At 34.8% G+C, this 20944-nt stretch overlaps 2 protein-coding genes and 1 non-coding gene across 3 annotated transcripts; 2 read left to right on the forward strand and 1 right to left on the reverse strand.

Moving 5' to 3' along the window:
* Positions 1-1420: 1420 nt before the first annotated feature.
* Positions 1421-2761, reverse strand: LOC121213585 (protein PLANT CADMIUM RESISTANCE 2). Its single transcript, XM_041086380.1, has 5 exons — positions 2654-2761; positions 2311-2374; positions 2154-2225; positions 1823-2035; positions 1421-1656 (listed from the first exon to the last, which is right to left on the reverse strand). Exons 1-5 carry the CDS (start codon positions 2759-2761, stop codon positions 1583-1585), a joined length of 531 nt encoding a protein of 176 aa, XP_040942314.1. The 3' UTR covers positions 1421-1582.
* A 47-nt stretch (positions 2762-2808) lies between these two features.
* Positions 2809-4086, forward strand: LOC121213586 (protein PLANT CADMIUM RESISTANCE 2). The gene is made up of 5 exons (XM_041086381.1): positions 2809-2818; positions 2944-3096; positions 3182-3253; positions 3373-3585; positions 3752-4086. The coding sequence occupies exons 1-5, from the start codon at positions 2809-2811 to the stop codon at positions 3814-3816; spliced, it is 513 nt and encodes a 170-aa protein (XP_040942315.1). The 3' UTR covers positions 3817-4086.
* Positions 4087-13552: 9466 nt separating this feature from the next.
* Positions 13553-13659, forward strand: LOC121214260 (small nucleolar RNA R71). Its single transcript, XR_005909844.1, has one exon. It is a non-coding gene; the product is annotated as a small nucleolar RNA R71 (small nucleolar RNA).
* Positions 13660-20944: the final 7285 nt, after the last annotated feature.

The following is a 20944-nucleotide window of genomic DNA, read 5'->3' on the forward strand; positions in this document are numbered from 1 at the left end:
TTAATTATATTAGATCATTAAGAATTAGGGTATGAATGTACTAAAAACCTTGAAAAACAAAAAAATCAGGCCAAAAATAGAGTTGTTGCAACATAGAATCTTCGTGTCGCAACATCGACAACAGACGCCAAGAATGGAGAAATTTAGCTCTTTGTCGCAAAACAGGTACCCCTATGTTGCAACACCAAAGATAGTGGCCTCAAATTAAAAAATTTCAAGTTTTCTCGCGAGATTGAACCCCAATGTTGTGAAAACAAAACACTGCTAAGGGTGTCACGACGCGAAACCCTTGTGTCACTGATCTACTGCAATTCGTTGTAACAGATTAAACCATTTTCAGTATTTGAGGAGCTTGTATAAAAAATATTTAGTTATGTTTTACTTAGTTTTTAATTTTAGTTCATAAATAATAAAAAACTATGATTTGATCCATTTATATGATCTTCGAGGCCAAAATAGGCCTAAAGGAATACTAACATATTCAGTTAGTGTGCAAGACATCATTCAGAGGCATAAAGACACAAGATTGGCCACGACATTGTAACACAGAGTGTCGATGTCGCAACATAGTGAGTAGAGCACTCAAGAGGAGCAAACTACCTTTAAAATTATTCATAATTTAGTTATATTAATAGTAATTTTATAGTTAGTGTTGTTTGAAATGAATTAGTTTAGAACTATTAGTCGGATTGAGGAATAGTCGAGGTACCAATCCAAAGAACAAAAATCTTGTTGACTCGGGAATCAATATAGACCCGTTGAATCGGACTAAAAGATCAATTAAATAGGATTTTATTTTATTTTTTTTAATTTTAAAGCTTATAACAACTAGCAGATAAGAAATTATATCAATAGTAATTTTAAAGGTGAATTTACTTGATGTATCCCTTTATATTAAGATTTAGTTCAAAATAGTTTTACTATTAAATGAATCAATTTAATTCCTGTATTATTAAAAATAATCAAACCCATTCAAGTCTTCTTCCTCACACTACACCAACATCATCATACTTATAAAAATACCAAGTTGATTTACAATTTTCAAGTTTATGTACCGATTTAGATACTAAGTAGAAGTTGCCAACTTTAGGTATCATGATATATATGAACCCTTTTAAAAAATGTTATTTACTATTTAACAGTCACATTTTAAAAATTTTTAATAATTTTGTAGATATTTTATTTGGAGTTGAACTATAAAAATAATAATTTGATGTCATTTTCTAAAACAATAAATATTAACTTTATTTAATTATTTTATTAATATAAAAATTAAAATCATCCATTTTGATAATAAAAAATTAATTTAATCCAACCTCTCTTTCTAAGTATTTCACCTAAATACCAAACACGCACACACAATGCATAAAAGAGAAATATTACAAGTTATTTTCGATTCTCATTCTTATTCATGAAGATCTAACATGAATAGTACAGTTTTATTAATATATTTTGAGAATCACAAACATACATAACTTGAAATTTCAATTGGCAAGCCGTACAATCAACCAATTATGGAAAGCAAAGGAATTAAGTGTTACATATAAAGATGATATTAATGCAGTGATCTCATCATCATCATCTACTTGCTCATGCCTTTTTCTACCGCTGGAGCCATCTCCCGCCCTGGGTTCTTCTCCACATTTGCATGCCAACCTGCATATATAAATATACCCCACAAAATTAATGACCTCAAACAAAAATTTATTTCATCATACCAACGTATTTATTCGGAGATATTTGTTTACAGCTACTCAATTAATATACTTGAAGTTATATTAAGAATAATTAAAAGGGGTATAATATTAGTATGTAGACATACCGATAGACATGTCGAATCCACGGTTCTGGACCTCACGATACTCTTGTGTCAAAGCACAAGGCTCGCAGCAGAAATGACGCATGCAATCGCCACAATCGCCTCCTTTCAAGTTATACTGCTTTCTCAGTTTGGATCGGTAGCAGCAAGAATATAAGCACCCACACCCGGTGATGAACATTATTAATGTGTATAGTGCCCCACTTGCCCCACATGCTGCACCATCCACAGTGTTTTTCAACATTATTATTAATTACATAATATCTCTTTAAATATATACATATGTCTGCAAACCTAAGATGATAAGATTTCAATTTAGAAATTAATAACTTACAAGTCGACCCTTTATCAACAATCTCAGCAATCTGGCCAAAGGTGATGCATGGGCACCAGTATGAAATGCAACCTGAAATGTCCATATATTTAATTGATAAACTAATTCATATATTTAAAAAGACACAACTGATATTGAAGAAAGAAGAAAGGGTTACAAGTTTTCAGGTCAGAGCAACAATCGCAGAATCCGGCGGACCAAGGAAGTTCATTTGAGGCTGTCTGATGGGTGGTTCATGGTTGAGGAATTTAGGCAGGATAAAGTTGCAATTCAAAATGAAAGAGATGAATATGAAAAGAAGGAATTTGAGCTTGTTAATTTTCTATGCATTTATGAAACTGAAGAAGACCCTTATTTATAGATGGATGAAGATTTAAATTGTTAGAGAGAAATACAAGTCAACAGCCGCCAGCACGTCCCACCTCGTCTTGGAACCGTTTGCCATTGCCGCTAGTCTAATATCTTCTATCAAAAAGCTTTTCATCAATTAATATAGTTACAAGTTGCACAATCTGCCACTCACACTTGTCGACTGCTAGAGTCACCAAATGGTTAGATCTATTGGTTCCGCCTGTTGAGCAGGTCAATGCTATCTTGATAGTAACCATAGTAATTGATGAAAAGCTTTTTGATAGAAGATATTAGACTAGCGGCAATGGCAAACGGTTCCAAGACGAGGTGGGACGTGCTGGCGGCTGTTGACTTGTATTTCTCTCTAACAATTTAAATCTTCATCCATCTATAAATAAGGGTCTTCTTCAGTTTCATAAATGCATAGAAAATTAACAAGCTCAAATTCCTTCTTTCATATTCATCTCTTTCATTTTGAATTGCAACTTTATCCTGCCTAAATTCCTCAACCATGAACCACCCATCAGACAGCCTCAAAATGAACTTCCTTGGTCCGCCGGATTCTGCGATTGTTGCTCTGACCTGAAAACTTGTAACCCTTTCTTCTTTCTTCAATATCAGTTGTGTCTTTTTAAATATATGAATTAGTTTATCAATTAAATATATGGACATTTCAGGTTGCATTTCATACTGGTGCCCATGCATCACCTTTGGCCAGATTGCTGAGATTGTTGATAAAGGGTCGACTTGTAAGTTATTAATTTCTAAATTGAAATCTTATCATCTTAGGTTTGCAGACATATGTATATATTTAAAGAGATATTATGTAATTAATAATAATGTTGAAAAACACTGTTGGATGGTGCAGCATGTGGGGCAAGTGGGGCACTATACACATTAATAATGTTCATCACCGGGTGTGGGTGCTTATATTCTTGCTGCTACCGATCCAAACTGAGAAAGCAGTATAACTTGAAAGGAGGCGATTGTGGCGATTGCATGCGTCATTTCTGCTGCGAGCCTTGTGCTTTGACACAAGAGTATCGTGAGGTCCAGAACCGTGGATTCGACATGTCTATCGGTATGTCTACATACTAATATTATACCCCTTTTAATTATTCTTAATATAACTTCAAGTATATTAATTGAGTAGCTGTAAACAAATATCTCCGAATAAATACGTTGGTATGATGAAATAAATTTTTGTTTGAGGTCATTAATTTTGTGGGGTATATTTATATATGCAGGTTGGCATGCAAATGTGGAGAAGAACCCAGGGCGGGAGATGGCTCCAGCGGTAGAAAAGGCATGAGCAAGTAGATGATGATGATGAGATCACTGCATTAATATCATCTTTATATGTAACACTTAATTCCTTTGCTTTCCATAATTGGTTGATTGTACGGCTTGCCAATTGAATTTCAAGTTATGTATGTTTGTGATTCTCAAAATATATTAATAAAAACTGTACTATTCATGTTAGATCTTCATGAATAAGAATGAGAATCGAAAATAACTTGTAATATTTCTCTTTTATGCATTGTGTGTGCGTGTTGGTATTAGGTGAAATACTTAGAAAGAGAGGTTGGATTAATTAATTTTTATTATCAAAATGGATGATTTTAATTTTTATATTAATAAAAATAATTAAATAAAGTTAATATTTATTGTTTTAGAAAATGACATCAAATTATTATTTTTATAGTTCAACTCCAAATAAAATATCTACAAAATTATTAAAAATTTTTAAAATGTGACTGTTAAATAGTAAATAACATTTTTTAAAAGGGTTCATATATATCATGATACCTAAAGTTGGCAACTTCTACTTAGTATCTAAATCGGTACATAAACTTGAAAATTGTAAATCAACTTGGTATTTTTATAAGTATGATGATGTTGGTGTAGTGTGAGGAAGAAGACTTGAATGGGTTTGATTATTTTTAATAATACAGGAATTAAATTGATTCATTTAATAGTAAAACTATTTTGAACTAAATCTTAATATAAAGGGATACATCAAGTAAATTCACCTTTAAAATTACTATTGATATAATTTCTTATCTGCTAGTTGTTATAAGCTTTAAAATTAAAAAAAATAAAATAAAATCCTATTTAATTGATCTTTTAGTCCGATTCAACGGGTCTATATTGATTCCCGAGTCAACAAGATTTTTGTTCTTTGGATTGGTACCTCGACTATTCCTCAATCCGACTAATAGTTCTAAACTAATTCATTTCAAACAACACTAACTATAAAATTACTATTAATATAACTAAATTATGAATAATTTTAAAGGTAGTTTGCTCCTCTTGAGTGCTCTACTCACTATGTTGCGACATCGACACTCTGTGTTACAATGTCGTGGCCAATCTTGTGTCTTTATGCCTCTGAATGATGTCTTGCACACTAACTGAATATGTTAGTATTCCTTTAGGCCTATTTTGGCCTCGAAGATCATATAAATGGATCAAATCATAGTTTTTATTATTTATGAACTAAAATTAAAAACTAAGTAAAACATAACTAAATATTTTTTATACAAGCTCCTCAAATACTGAAATGGTTTAATCTGTTACAACGAATTGCAGTAGATCAGTGACACAAGGGTTTCGCGTCGTGACACCCTTAGCAGTGTTTTGTTTTCACAACATTGGGGTTCAATCTCGCGAGAAAACTTGAAATTTTTTAATTTGAGGCCACTATCTTTGGTGTTGCAACATAGGGGTACCTGTTTTGCGACAAAGAGCTAATTTCTCCATTCTTGGCGTCTGTTGTCGATGTTGCGACACGAAGATTCTATGTTGCAACAACTCTATTTTTGGCCTGATTTTTTTGTTTTTCAAGGTTTTAGTACATTCATACCCTAATTCTTAATGTTTATTAATTAATCCTTAATATTTTTTTTTTTTTTTTTTTTTTTTTTTTTTTTTTTTTTTTTTTTTTTTTCTTTTTTTTTTTTTTTTTTTTAATGTGTCATCATAATTAAAAAAATAAATAGTTATAAATAAATAATTTAATATAATAATAATACTAAAAAATGAAACAAAATTTAAAAGAAAATAGAAGTTCTTTAAAAACTGAGACGATACGTGTTGCCACCATAGAAGAACCTCAAACTGGTTTCATCACTTTGATCCGACATTTATTTTTCTGCCGATTTATATGAACCAGCCCTTTGGCTTATTCCAATGATTTTGCCTTATTTTTTACCGGTGTGACATCCACATTGTGATCCATTTGGTACCAATTTAAGCCAACCCTAAATCATTTTCCAGGGTATTATTGCCTCGAGCTTCCTCCTATCCATGTCCCGTGAAGCTTTGTTTGCTTGAACCTTACTGCCATAGTCAAATAAGAGTGAATCAAACTCCTCAACCTTTTCGATTGGCACCTCTCCAACTATGGCCAAAAGTGTATTGCCTCTTCCACACTTTCATTTAAAATTGGTAGAAGCTTTGTGCCAATTGTTAGTTCATCTTTCACTTCCACCTCTACGGTTACATTTGTTTCTATGTCAATTGGATCAGAGACCGCTTCAACTATATTTAACTTATCCCCATAATCTCCGGTTCTAAGCTCTCATTGAATTTCACCATGAATCTTATCATGATTGATGATAGTACAGGGGTCCTCATTATAAAGTTGTGAATGTCAGGCACGACTTTTTCCCTTAGAGGAAACTTCAATATTTCTTGAAGCATTTTCATCATTTGTGCAATCATGTCCGACATGTTCAATAATACCTCAAAGTTTGACGTATTAATGGTTTCGCATGAAGGCTTGTCTGCATGTTCAGTCATATCGTAACCTTCTTCAAGTGCCTATACAACTTTCCAATGAACTCGCATGGATGTTCGACTATATCAATGCCTTGGTCATTACTCCACTGGTTCGTTGAGGCTTCGTTTCCTTATTAGCTCACTGATGTGTGTTTTCTATACTAACTAAATTTACGACAAAGGCAAATGCACCTATCGAACAATAATATAGCTATGGTGAGTAGAAATATCGTATCCACGAGTACTAAAGTATTAGTAATTACTATTTTCTTACTATTTAACCGAAATTTGGAGTGATGAGTTTTAATCTAAAATTACTAAACTAATCTAACTAAGAACGCAACGGATAACAAATCAGGAAAATAATCTAATTTAAATGATTGATTCACTTGGTGTCTTGATCTGTAGAAATCCCTAAATTATGCTAATATCTCTTTCGAGAGTAGAAGCAATTGACTCTAGGTTGATTAATTGAAATCCCTTTCTAATTAAAACTCTTATTGTCGCATTAACTCGATCCATGGATTCCCCTATTAGATTTGACTCTAATCTGATAGATTTATATTGTCCTATTTCTAGGATTGCATGCAAATTAAACAAGAATTAATATCCCGAAAATATTAAAAAAAGAAATAAGCACACATAACTGAGAATAAGAATCAAGTATTTATCATGTAAAACAGAAATTAAATAATAGAATTCGTCATAGGCTTCATCCTCCCTAGATATCTAGGGAATTAGTTCATAATTCTGAAATAAAACATCTCAAAGCCAGAAAAACCACAAGAAAAAAGTAACTTATAAAAACTTCAGAAGAAATAAAAAGGAGGTCTTTGATCTTGATGGAAATCTGCTTCAAAAATGGCTCTAATGGTGTTCCTTGAGTGTTATCTTCGATCTTCTCTAATGGCCCCCATATCTTTTCTTCTATTTGGTATTTATAGACTTTAAAATGCTTAGATAGCCTAAAAATTATGCTTTTCTACGTATTTGGGAAGTAAGGTACGAAACTGACACGGGCTGGCACATGGGTGTGTGTCCAGCCCGTGTGGCTCACATAGGTGTGTGCCCAACCCGTGTGGCTCCTAAAATCTACTTTTTTTCTCTAATTTTCACTCATTTTTCGCTCCTTCTGCTCACAAATGCTTATCTAAGTATAAAAACATGAATTCAAAGGATTGGGAGCATCAAATTCACCAATTTGCATAAATAATCATCCAAAAATGCATTAAGAATGGGATTAAAATATGTTAGTTTTATCATTTATCAAATATCCCCACACTTAGAGTTTGCTTGTCTTCAAGAAAAATTCTCAACTCACATTAAAATTAATCTTTCTTAACTTGTAATTCTTATCAATAATGTTTCGAAATAATTCGTAAATAATCATACTTTGACAATTCAACTAAAAGGGAATTAAGATTCAAGCAATCCAAGTCAAAAGTTTTTAGAGCACGAAAACATGGGTATCTCCTGTTATTAAGTAATTACCTTTAATTCAAAATCGACAAGAATTGACATCCTCACTAAAAATTCACTCAAATCACTCAAAGTGTTTAAGGTTCAAGAATAAGCACTCAACAGTTGAATAAGAAATGTCATTACCATAAGCTTGCTTGAAATCAAATCTCCACCACTATAAAATAAGTCTTTAAGATGTTGTAATGGGACTTAGGTTAAGGGTGTGGGGAAAGGCTAGAAAAGTTGGTTATAATCGAGATCGAGTTGATAAATTACCAAACTAGAAAAAAATTAACAACTACTAATTAAAAACAAGCGCATCAATCAAGAACTATTCAAGAACAAAATGAGCTTCTTCTCAAAATATGAATTTAATTGTTCAAGAGCATCAACAAAAAACTAATTAAAAATCAATATTCTTTTCGATTTTTTATTTTTTATCAAGAACAAAAAGAAATAATTCAACAAATCAAATAGAAAAGCATAGCTAGGCAACTAACCAAATCAAATCTCTAAGAAAAAGGAGTCAATAAAACGAAAAAAGATCACAAGGAAAAAAATAGGTCATGGGTTAAGAATCATGAGTTAATCAAGAAAAGAGATGTTAAGCTCAACGGGGTTCACTAAGGGTTAATTTAAAAAGGGGGCTTCTGTGGGATATATGGGTTAAAACCTAAGTGTCTTTATCATCTTAGTATATCAAATCAAAGGTGTGGTCTCAACATGCATAATCGAAGCAAGTTTTAGAATAACAGATCAAGTTGACACACTCAAAACCAATAATAAAATGAGCATAAAAAATGTACGCTCTAAAGGCTCAAAATCTCACAAAAAATCATGGTTTTGATGTCAAACTTGCAAATTTAAAACTTGAAGATAATACCTTAATTCAGAGAAACAACCTAAAAAATTTTAATTTCTAAAAATAACTTATCATGTTTGATTCTATCATGTCTTAAAGTTTAAATCAACCAATGCACAAATATCTACAACTCAATCCAAGAAAAACATCAATAAAATCTCAAATTGACAAAAACTCACTCTAATGGAAGTATGAGAAAATTACTTAAGTATCACAAATAATTCAGGATTTTCTAATAATTATATAAATAACCTCCTCACACTTAAGATGTACATTGTCCTCAATGTAACAAACAGATATAAACACATAATAAGTAGAATATCATAAAAGAGGGAGAAAACTGAAACTGCCCTAAATATGGATGAAATTGCCAGAATAGTGAAAATCAAATTTGTAGGCAGTTGAAAGTGTAGTGCATGGTTCTGAACAAACTAATAAGAAAATAAACACAAATAGTGAAGAAGATTAAAATGTTACAACTCAATTACAAACAACCATAAAAATAAAAATATAGTTCAAAAGATAATAAATGAAAGAAATTTAAGAAAATAAAAATAAAACAACTAAAAACAAAAATAAAAGTAAACATAAAAAGAAAAAGAAAACTAAAAGAAAAAAAATAAAATCAATGATCCTCATCGTCAGAAGCATCGATATTATGAGTTGTTGGCGTTGAAGATGATATATGGAGGTGCTGACAGATCTGCTGCAAAGTCGCATCAATACTGTCGAACCGCTAAAAATAGTGTTGCTTGAAGCGAGTGAACCATTCAGAGAGGTCCACTAAGGTTGTAGTAGATGTAGTAGGATGGTGACTTTGAGATGGAGAATGAGGTGGATCCTCATAGTGGAAGGGACATCATCAGTGAAGTTCGCACGCTCATCCTTAGGGTTAGAATGAGATTATCGATATTGAGGAGGATCTACTCTACACAGTCACTCGATCATCCTAATGTGACTCAAACTGGATAATCCTCGCGGAGACATCTATCCAACTAATGTAAGGGAGGAAGACTACTTCGGTGTGTCAAGAAGATCGAAATGATGTGTGAGTCAAGTTACATAAGGGCCTAAGCAGATAGGACTCTTCCTACTACTTTCTATCTGATGGTGGACAGCTAGGGCGATAAAATAAGCAAGATCAAAGGTGTGCCCCGTGGCCATGATCCATAAAAAAATATGCGTCAGTTGTATCGATGACTTCGATGCTCTATCTCCTACCGGTCAATGTGTGAGCCAAGATGGCATGAATGTAGCGCAAGGCCAGAGGAAGAGAAGTTGCCTTTGAACGACTTGGGTCATAAGGCGTCATACTCATCGTGAGGTCTACCCAGCCAAGAGATGGCGAGTAGTGGATGTGTCGATATAATCAGAGAAACCCCTCGGCACTCATGAATTTTGCAGTGTAAAGTCCCAATGCAGCTCCAAACTCTGGGACACTCATATGTCGCGTCGTACCACCGAGTCGAAAAGTAATAGTGCATGGCTCATCATGGGTCAACATCACCTGCTGTAGGAGAAATGTCAAACAAAACTCTAAGAGGTCAATGTGGGCTCGATGATGGAAAAGAACCAGTCACAAGGAGCTCTAGCAATGATGGCGCAGACACAATCAGCTAATTAGACCTACTCTAAAGTGGCCAATCAATACATTGGCTTAATCTGAATGGCCTCAGTTGAATATGCTAATATAAGTCCTCTTGAGGACCATGTGAGAACTGGAGGTATGGACGTCGTGCCGCAGCGGAAGCGCCCGATGAATATGTCGCACTAGGAGTCTTCTGCTTTTTCGAAGAAGGGACAAAGACCTTAGATTTCCCTCTAGTGTTCGTCATGAAAAATGGTGGATGGTTGCGGTGATCGAAGGTTCGCATGGCAAAGAGAGGTCAGCTGTGGTACGGACGGTGGTCAGGGTGCGACACGGTTGGGGGTGTGGTTGTGTGACGCGAAAGAGGATAGAGGAAGACGGGGTGAGAAAGGATCGAAGGGGGAAAGGGCGAGTCGTGGGAAGGTGCAGGATTACGACACAGATAGGGGGATTGAAGAGAAGGTTATGATAAGGGTGTTGTTTTGAAGGGAGGAAGGGAATGGGGAAGAGAGGGGGAGGGTGTGGGCGTGGTGTGGGGAAAAAAGAGAAGGCAAATGGGGAAGGGAGAAAAGAGAAGTTCGGGGTTGAAAGGGGAAGGGTGAGGGCGATGGCGATGGGGTTTGGTATGGAGGGTGCCCGACAACGATGTCCGAAAGAGGGGATGTCAACGTGGGTAGAGCACCAACTAGGGTTAGGTTGGAGTTCTGAAAGTAAGAATAAGACAAAAAAAAGAGGGCTAGGGTTTAAATACAGTGTAAGGGCCTATGTTGAGCTACATGATTGTGTCACACGGCCTCGGACACGCCCGTGTGTCCAGGCCATGTGGCACGTACGATCGTGTACTATGTCATGTGTGATTTCCTTCGCTTCTCCCACGCACGTGTGCGAGGCCGTGTCTCCCATACACCTATGTGTCCCGGCCATGTCTTGAACACGACCGTGTCTCTTGCCCATGTAACTCACTGACTTTAAATTAAAATTAAAAAAATAGCTCCAGTACTCACACAACCTAGGACAGGCCCGTGTGTGCTACACGGCCATACACGGTCGTGTCTATAGGTTGTGTGGATCATCTTAGGCCATGTAACTATCGAATTTTGGAAAATTTAAGTCCCAGAACTCACATGGCCATGGACACGCACGTGTCCAGGCCGTGTGTCTCACATGGCCATGTTTTTACACCGTGTAACTCTCTGTCATTTGCTCCCTTGTGCACATGGCCTAGAACACGGCCGTTTGTCAAGGCTGTGTGACTCATTGTCGATCCCCTTATTGCGCACACGGCCTGGGACATACCCGTGTGTTAAGGTCGTGTGGGTCAAAAATATTTTTTTTATTTTAAATTAATGCAGTCACGGTGGTTCGCTGAGCCGAAGCTCCTCTTTCTCGTTATCAATTCTATTACCAAATTAATGTTTGAGTCAAGTACTATTTACCTTAACTGTGTCGAACTTAGAATGAGTTACCTCGACTGTACCGTATGTAAAGACATTCAGTACCGTACATGAGGTTGATCTATTTGACTCAAGCTCCGTAGGGGAGATTCGTGGATCCATTTTGTCCAGCAGTACTTTGTCCCCAACCTTAAATTGGTTTGTTCTATTCACATGCTTATCATGGCGTCGTTTTGGCTTTTCATCATTGTTTTTCGATTTCTCATTGACATGTGTTCGCCATTCATCTAGTTCATCGATTTGCACCATTCGTTCTTCATAAGTTGTTCTGTTTTTGTTGTCTTGACTGAAATGTGGTTCCATCATACTTTCATGAGGAATTTCCTACAAAGAAGGTTGAGCTACATGGTTACTCATATTAACAGAGCATTTAAAATCATCTCGATTACTAGGAGTTCTCACAGAATCACGTGCTTAGAGAGTAATCATTTCGTCACTTACACGAAGCACTAATTCACCCGTACCAACATCAATAATAGTCCTAGCAATGGCTAAAAGGGTTGTCCTAAAATTAAAGACACATCACTACCCTCGTCCATGTCCAACACAACAAAGTCAACGAGGAATATGAATTTATCTATTTTAACAAGCACATTCTCAATAACACTCCTAAGATATATGATAGTTCTATCTGCTAATTGAATACTCATCCTAGTGTGTTTGGGTTTCCCAAGACCTAGTTGTTTAAACATTTTATAGGGCATAACATTAATATTAGCCCCTAAATTAGCCAAAGTATTATCAATATTTAAACTACCAATTAAACAAGAAATAGTAAAACTCCCTGAATCTTTTAGTGTGTTGGGTAGTTTATTTTGAAGAATGGCCGAGCAAACTTCATTAAGCTCCACAGTCAATGAGTCATCTATCTTCCTTTTGTTTGCCAATAGCTCCTTTAAAAATAACGTAATTTGGGATTTGTGAAAGAGCTTCAACAAACGGTAAGTTAATATGTAATTTCTTTAAGAGCTTGAGGAATTTACCAAACTGTTCATTTGTGTGGTCTCTCTTCGTCGCATTAGGATATGGCACTCAAAGTGTATATTCTTTGACAGTCTGCTTTTGTTCTTTCTTATCTTCATCAACTTTATTAATATTCACCACAATTTCTTGCCTTGGTTCTTGTTCAGATTCAACTAACCCTTCTTTGTCTCGAATAGTAATTGCATGAAACTACTCCATTGGGTTAGTTTCAATATTACTAGGCAAGCTACCTTGTGGTCTTTCTAAAATTAACTTAGCAAGCTGACCTATTTGGTTCTCGAACCCTTAAATCGATACTTGTTGATTTTTTAGTACTGCTTCAGTGTTTTGAAAATGTGTTTTCAACACCGTGATAAACTTTGTCAACATCTCCTCAAGGTTCGGCTTTTTCTCTTGCTGATAAAGTGGTTGTTAGAAGATCGAAGGGGGATGTGCTCTCTAATTTCCTTGACCACCCCAAGAGAAATTGGGATGGTTCCTCCAACTTGCATTATAGTTATTACTATAAGGGTTAGTTTGAGGCCTAAAATTATTACCCATATAATTAATTTGTTCATTCTCTGTGCTAGGAGCGAAGGGTAAACATTCTGGATTATTTATTCGTCCTCCATTTGTTTCGCATTGTATCATCGAATGTACCTGCGTAGAAAGATATAAACCATCAATTTTCTTATTAAGTACTTCTACTTAATTCTATAACATGGTGATCTCATCTAAATTAAAGACACAGGTGGCTTTTATCGGCTTCATCCTCATGACTTGTCATTGATAATTATTCAGTGTCATTTCCTCTATAAATTCATAAACCACTTCGGGTGTTTTATTGTTCAGAGTTCCACCGACCACTACATCGGTTAACTACCTAGTTAAAGGATTCAAACTATTGTAGAAGGTTTGAACTTGTAACCATAAAGGTAACTCATGGTGAGGGCACTGTCTCAATAAATATTTGTATCTCTCTCATGCATCATATAAGGTCTCTAAATCGATCTGAACAAAGGAAGAGATATCACTCCTCAACTTGGTTGTCTTAGCAGGTGGGAAGTACTTTAGCAGAAATTTCTTGGTCATTTAAGCCTATGTAGTGATAAAACCTCATGGTAAAGAGTTTAACCACTATTTAGCTTTGTTCCTCAATGAGAATGGGAACAACCATAAACGAATGGTGTCGCCAGTGGCACCATTAATCTTGAAAATGTCACAGATTTCTAATAATTTTACGAAATGAGTATTTGGATCTTCGTCTTGCAAACCATCGAACTGGGTATACTGTTGTACCATTTGAATGGTGTTGGGCTTTAGCTCAAAATTATTTCCAGCAATGGTAGGTCACACAATACTCGATTCAACCCCAGTTAGAATGGGCTTAGCATAATCGTACATATTACAAGGAATAGGAGCTGCAACAACTGCAGGAGGTAGCTGAATATTCTGATTATCGCCCATATCCTCAGTAATAATAATGTCTTTTTGTTCGTCTACTAAATTCTGTCAAGTCTACCTTGCTTCTCTATGATTTCTGCGAACACTACTTTCAATCTCGCTATCAAAAAGTAATGGTCCCGACGAGTTTCTTCTAGTCATAAACCAAAAGAACCTGCCAGAAGCAAATAAAAGAAAAATTAGAATGTAAAAAATTAAACTAAAAATACAAATATAATAAATATAAAAATGGCTAAATTAATAAAAATAAAGTGTTCCTAATATTTTAGTCCCTGGCAGCGGTGCCAAAAACTTGATGTGTGTTTTTCGTACTAACTAAAATTTACGACAAAGAAAAGCGCACCTATCGAACAATAGTATAGCTACGATGAGTAGAAATATCGTATCCACAAGGACTAAAACTATTAGTAATTACCATTTTCTTATTATTTAGCCGACAATTTGGAGTGATGAGTTTTAATCTAAAATTACTAAACTTATTTAACTAAGAACGCAACAGAGAACGTATCAGGAAAATAATCGAAAGATAACCAATGAAAGAGACAATACCTATGAAATAATCCACCTAGACTCCTTCTATTATTATTAATTTGATTTAAATGATTTATTCACTTAGTGTCTTGATCCGTAGAAATCTCTAAATTATGCTAATATCTCTTTCGAGAGTAGAAGCAACTGACTCTAAGTTGATTAATTGAAATCTATTTGTAATTAAAACCCCTATGGTCGCATTACCTCGATCTATGAATTCCTCTATTAGATTTAACTCTAATCCGATAGATTTATGTCGTCCTATTTCTAGGATTGTATGCAACTCCACCCAATTATGCTAGATCTACTCTTAAACAGGGACTTTTGTTCCACTAAATTAAGCACATTAAACATCAATTAATATCCTGGAAATATTAAAACAAGAAATAAGCATACATAATTGAGAACAAGAATCAAGTATTTATCATGTAAAACAGAAATTAAATAATAGAATTCGTCATATGTTTCATCCTCCCTAGGTATCTAAGGAATTAGTTCCTTTAGTGTTTTCTTCAATCTTCTCTAATGGCCCCCATATCTCTTCTTCTATTTGGTATTTATAGACTTTAGAATGCTAAGAAAGCCTAAAAGTTATGTTTTTCTGCGTGTTTGGGAAGCATGGTGCGAAATTGACACGGGCTAGCACATGGGTGTGTGTCCAGCCCGTGTGGCTCACATGGGCATGTGGCCAACCCATGTGGCTCTTGAAATCTGCTCTTTTTCTCTGATTTTTGCTCGTTTTTCGCTCTTTCTACTCTCAAATGCTCACCTAAGTATAAGAAGATGATTTCAAAGGATTAGGAGCATCAAATTCACCAATTTGTATAAATAATCATCCAAAAACGCATTAAGAATGGGATTAAAATATGTTATTATCATTTATCACTCACCTCTATCATGAATAATTTTTTAATCTCCATAATCTACCATTCTTCATATAGTCCCTCCTCGTATACTTTTTCATCAAAGATAATCTCATCGTTAAACCACATGTAACAATTTCATCCATGATTAAATGATTTTTCCAAATTAGTCTCTATGGATCATTAACTAGTTAGAAAAATGCTTCTCTCCTTTGAGGCGTACACTGAGATATACAAAGAAAAAAAATAAGTTAATAAGTTAAATAAGTTGGTAAAAATTAAAAATCGTATCTATAATTTGAAAATTTTCCTAGCTATCCTATTAAATAGAAAAAATAAAATTAATCAAATGGCAAAGCCTCCTCGACAACGACGCCAACAACTTGACCGCCTCTTGACGTACCCAAGGGAGGCTAGACTTGTAATATAGATTTGTACAATGAAGTACTGGAAGTACTCTGAGGATCGTACCCAAAGGAGGCTAGACTAAATCAATATTAACTTTTACACTAATGGGTCAAGCTAGTACTTAAATTAAATTATATTACGACTATTCCTAAGGTGGTGATAAAAGATATTTTATAAAAGTAATAAAAATAATTGCAGAAATAAATTCTAGAATTTATCGAATTAAATGATAGAATACTATTTCGCTTCAATGTTCATAATTAACTCCTACTCCGGGTTTTATTCAATCAGTTAATCATTAACCTGGCAAGGCCTCCCGGCCTTCTACTAAACTAATGAGTCGGCAAGAACTACTTATCTCTCAATTTCATAGATCAAACTGGATTGAGGTAAGGTTTTCATGACAGGTAATATCGATTTCGAGTTCAGTCCTACCTACATGACTTCCTAGTGTCGACAAGCCTAGGGTTTTAAGTTCTTCCTTTCCCAACCAATTGATCTACTAAGAAATCCTACATAAGTATTAACTAATCCATATCCACTCATTAATCTCCCTCACAGATCATAATAAAGATGAGGAGAATCTTGATTTAAATATAATAGCGTAATTAGTAATCCGTGAAGAGTTGATCGATCTACAATCCAAATCTCGCAAAGAACAAAATAAAATAAAGTAAAAGTTACAGTTGAAAGAAATCTAAATTACAATTGAATGTAAAATTAAAACTAAGTAAAAATTGTCCTCTAAACTGTTCAAAACAATTCTACTTATAATTTTAGGTTTGGCAACTGATCATTGACCTAAAATTGTTGACTATTTCTTGTTAAAGTTCAGTGCGTAGACGGAAACACCCTTGGTCCATTAACTGACCTCGTCATGTAAATGTCGCGACACCCTTTGGCCTATGTGATGGCACTGATGGAAGTTTACTAGTTAGGGTGTATTTTCAAGGTTCTGTCGCAACACTGATGGTACATTGCTCCTTAGGTACTCTACTTGCTATGTTGCCACATCCAAGCTTCGTGTTGCAACATCGCGGGCAATCCACTGTCTTTGTGCCTTCGAATAATGTCTTGCACTCTCACCAAATATATTAGTCTACCTTTAGGACTACCTTGGCCCACAAGGTCATATAAATCACCGAATTTGCTCATTTTATTGCCTAAGTACTAAAACTGAAAACTAAACGAAAACATAACAAAATTGATTTCCTACGATCTTCTTAAGTATAGAAACTAGTTTAATCTGCTATAACGAATTGATGCAGATCAAGAAAAGCAGAAACGATGTCGCAACAACATGATAAGGGACATCGTGATGTGGCGACGTGGCAACGTGTCATGAAATTTTTCCCTTTTTTTATTACAGTCAATTTCTGATTATTCGTCTCAGTTGACCTCTGATTAGTGTAGATTATTTTAATATTATTTGACCTACAAATTTAGCCTATAAATAGGCCCTTTTCTACCATAGAAAGATTCACTCATAACACATTTAAGAATTAGCTTTTACAAGCTTTCAAGGAATTTTGTGGGTTCTTATTTTTGGGTTCTTATTTTTGGGTTTCGAGGTTTAGTTTTTATCTCTATATTTATACTATTCGTTTTTTCCGATTTAGTGAAATTATCTTTGTCCGTGATTTTTTTATCCTTTTCGGAGGGATTTTTCTACATAAAATTTGTGTGTTCGATCTTTTCAATTACTTCGTTACTTTTCTTGTTCGTTGCTTACACATATTTATCCCCAATAAAATATTTTTGTCTTTTTATATTTTTAAATAAAATAATAGATGATGATGATGATGATCGTTGTATTAATATCATCTTTATATATCACTTAATTCGTTTGCTTTCCATAATTGGATGATTGTAGGGCTTGCCAATTGAATTTCAAGTTATGTATGTTTGTGATTGTCAAAATATATTAATAAAAATTGTTACTATTAATGTTAGGCCTTCATGAATAAGAATGAGAATCGAAAATAACTTGTAATAATCCTCTTTTATGCATTGTGTTTGCATGTTCGGTATTTAGGTGAAATACTTAAAAAAGAGAGGTTGGATTAAATTAATTGTTTTTTATTAAATGGATCAATTTAAATTTATAGAATCATAAAAAAACTTTTAAAATGTGACTCTATTAAATAGTAAATAACAATTTTTAAAAGGGTTCATATATATCATGATACCTAAAGTTGGCAACTTCTACTTAGTATCTAAATTGGTATCTAAACTTGAAATATGTAAGTCAACTTGGTATTTTTTTTTATAAGTATGATGGTGTTGGAATAGTGTGAGGAAGAAGACTTGAATGCGATTGATTATTTTAAATAATACAAAAATTAAATTGATTTATTTAATAGTAAAAGTATTTTGAATTGAATCTTATTATAAAGGATATGTCAGGTAAATTCACCTTCAGAATTACCATTGATATAATTTCTTATCTTGTTAGTGGTTATGAGCAATAAATTATTAAAAATTTTAAAATTTTAAAATCCTATTTAACTATTTTTTTAGTTAGGAATCTCAAGAATTGAGATATTCATTCATACCTTGTTCGTACACACTATACATATTTATGCGGCAACTAATTACAACAACTTAGTAATTGCATTAGACCAGAAGCTAACTAAGATAGTTAGACTGTTATTCTAATATTCCCCCTTCAGCATCTTGATAAAGAACATCTGCAGCAACAACATGCATGCATCAGCGACAATGAGAAAAAGCACCCTCTGTTAATGTTTTAGTTAAGACATCAGCAACCTGATCACAACTAGGTACAAAACACAAATGAAGCTGATCGCTAAGAACCTTTTCACGAACAAAATGCATATCTAATTCAACATGCTTGACTTTAGCATGTAGAACCGGATTTGCAGCCAAGGAAACAGTGCTAGCATTATCACACCAAATGACCGGTGTACCACTCAGCTTGACACCGATCTCATCCATTAACGAGCGAAACCACATCAACTCAAATGTGGCATTTGCTAAACTCTGATATTCTGCCTCAAAAGTAGACCAGGATACAACACTTTGTTTCTTCGACATCCAACCAATAAGATTATCACCAAGGTACAAACAAAACATGGAGGTAGACTTGCGATCTTCTAGAGAACTATCCCAGTTAGCATCACAAAACCCAGTTAAGCTCATACTCGACTCTTGAAACTGTTAAATAAACTTAAATGAAAGTTAAGAGTTATGTAAGTGAAAGGTCAAGGGTTGAAAGGTCAAGAGTTATGTTGTTTTTAATGGGTTTAAATTAGTAGTTTTTTGTTTAGGAAAATGAAAGGTCGAGAGTCATTGGTTTATGGTTATTATTAGATTTTAATATTTTCAGTTTTTTTGTTGTTTTAAAGGGTAGACTATAGCCTATAAATAGTTTGTAAGCTTTGATTTTATAAGTGTGAACAATTTTATATTGAGAAAATTTTCTACAATTTGGTATTTGAGCTATGGAGAGTGTGACTAGTAAAGTGCCATTGTCTCGACTAACAAAGGTGAACTTTGAGAATTGGAGCATCCAAATGAAAGCTCTTCTCGAATCTCAAGATGGTTGGGAGGTGGTCCAAGAAGGTTTCGTAGAACCGACAACTACTGCGGGATATACGGCGGCTCAAAACAAGGCGTTGAAAGAAATGCGGTCGAAAGATAAGGAAGGGTGTTTGGTCACTCGAGTTGAAATGGAGAGAAATCGCATGTTCAGGTTGAATCTGAGAAGTGTTCGAGGAAAATGTTTGCGAGTTGATGTTGAAGACAAGGCCGTCGCTGTGGCATCTTCATTTTGGCCATCTACATTATGGTGGTCTAAACGAGTTGGCGAAGAAGAATTTGGTGCATGGGCTACCAGACATGGACTATGAGGGAAATTTTTGTGAAGAATGTGTGCTCGGTAAGCATGTGAGAACTTCGTTTCAAAAGAAGGCAGAATATCAGGCTAAGCAACTTCTCGAATTGATTCATACCGACATATGTAGACCAATCACCCCTGAATCTTTTAGCGGTAAAAGGTATTTGATTTCTTTTATCGATGATTTCTCACGAAAAACTTGGCTTTATTTTCTTAAAGAAAAATCCGAGGCATTTGAGGTGTTCAAGAAGTTCAAAGTGATGGTTGAAAAAGCAACTGGTAGACACATCAAATCTATACGATCTGATAGAGGTGGCGAGTATACTTCGACGGCTTTCATGGAGTATTGTGAGAAGCAAGGCATAAGACGATTCCTAACCGCACCGCACTCTCCCCAACAAAATGGTGTGGCCGAGAGGAAGAATCGGACTATTCTCGACATGGTTCGATCAATGCTCAAGAGCAAGAAGATGCCGAAGGAATTTTGGGCAGAAGCCGTGCAATGTGCCATCTATGTGCAAAATCGATGTCCACATGCGAAGTTGGATGATCAAACACCATAAGAGGCTTGGAGTGGACAAAAACCATCAGTTTCTCATCTTAAAGTATTCAGTAGTAAGGCCTATGCACATGTGCCGGATCAGCGAAGAACGAAGCTCGAAGACAAAAGCAAAATGTTTATTTTTATTGGGTATGATGAGTAAACAAAAGGATACAAGCTACTCGACCTGATAAGTAAAAAGGCAATGGTAAGTCGTGATGTACGATTCAATAAAGCAAGCGAGTGGGATTGGAATAACTCAATGGAGGTTATCATCAAAGATGGAGGATAATCAATCGCTACACCAACAATCATACCGACAAATCCTGAAACTACCGATGATGAAGATGAACCGCAACAACCAAAAATGCGAAGTTTGTAAGATTTGTATGATTCAACAAATGAGGTACATATTGTATGTCTTTTGGCAGATTCCGAGATTATAAGTTTTGAAGAGGCGGTGAGAGACAAGAAGTGGCAAACTGCTATGGATGAGGAGATTAAAGCAATTGACTGTAACAACACATGCGAGTTAACGGAATTGCCGAAAGGAAGTCAACCCATTGGTGTGAAGTGGGTGTTCAAAAGAAAGATGAATGCTCAAGGCGAGTTAGAACGGTACAAGGCGCGACTTGTTGCAAAGGGATATAAGCAAAATGAGGG

Source organism: Gossypium hirsutum, chromosome D01, assembly GCF_007990345.1.
Source record: "Gossypium hirsutum isolate 1008001.06 chromosome D01, Gossypium_hirsutum_v2.1, whole genome shotgun sequence".
NCBI classification, from domain to species: domain Eukaryota; kingdom Viridiplantae; phylum Streptophyta; class Magnoliopsida; order Malvales; family Malvaceae; genus Gossypium; species Gossypium hirsutum.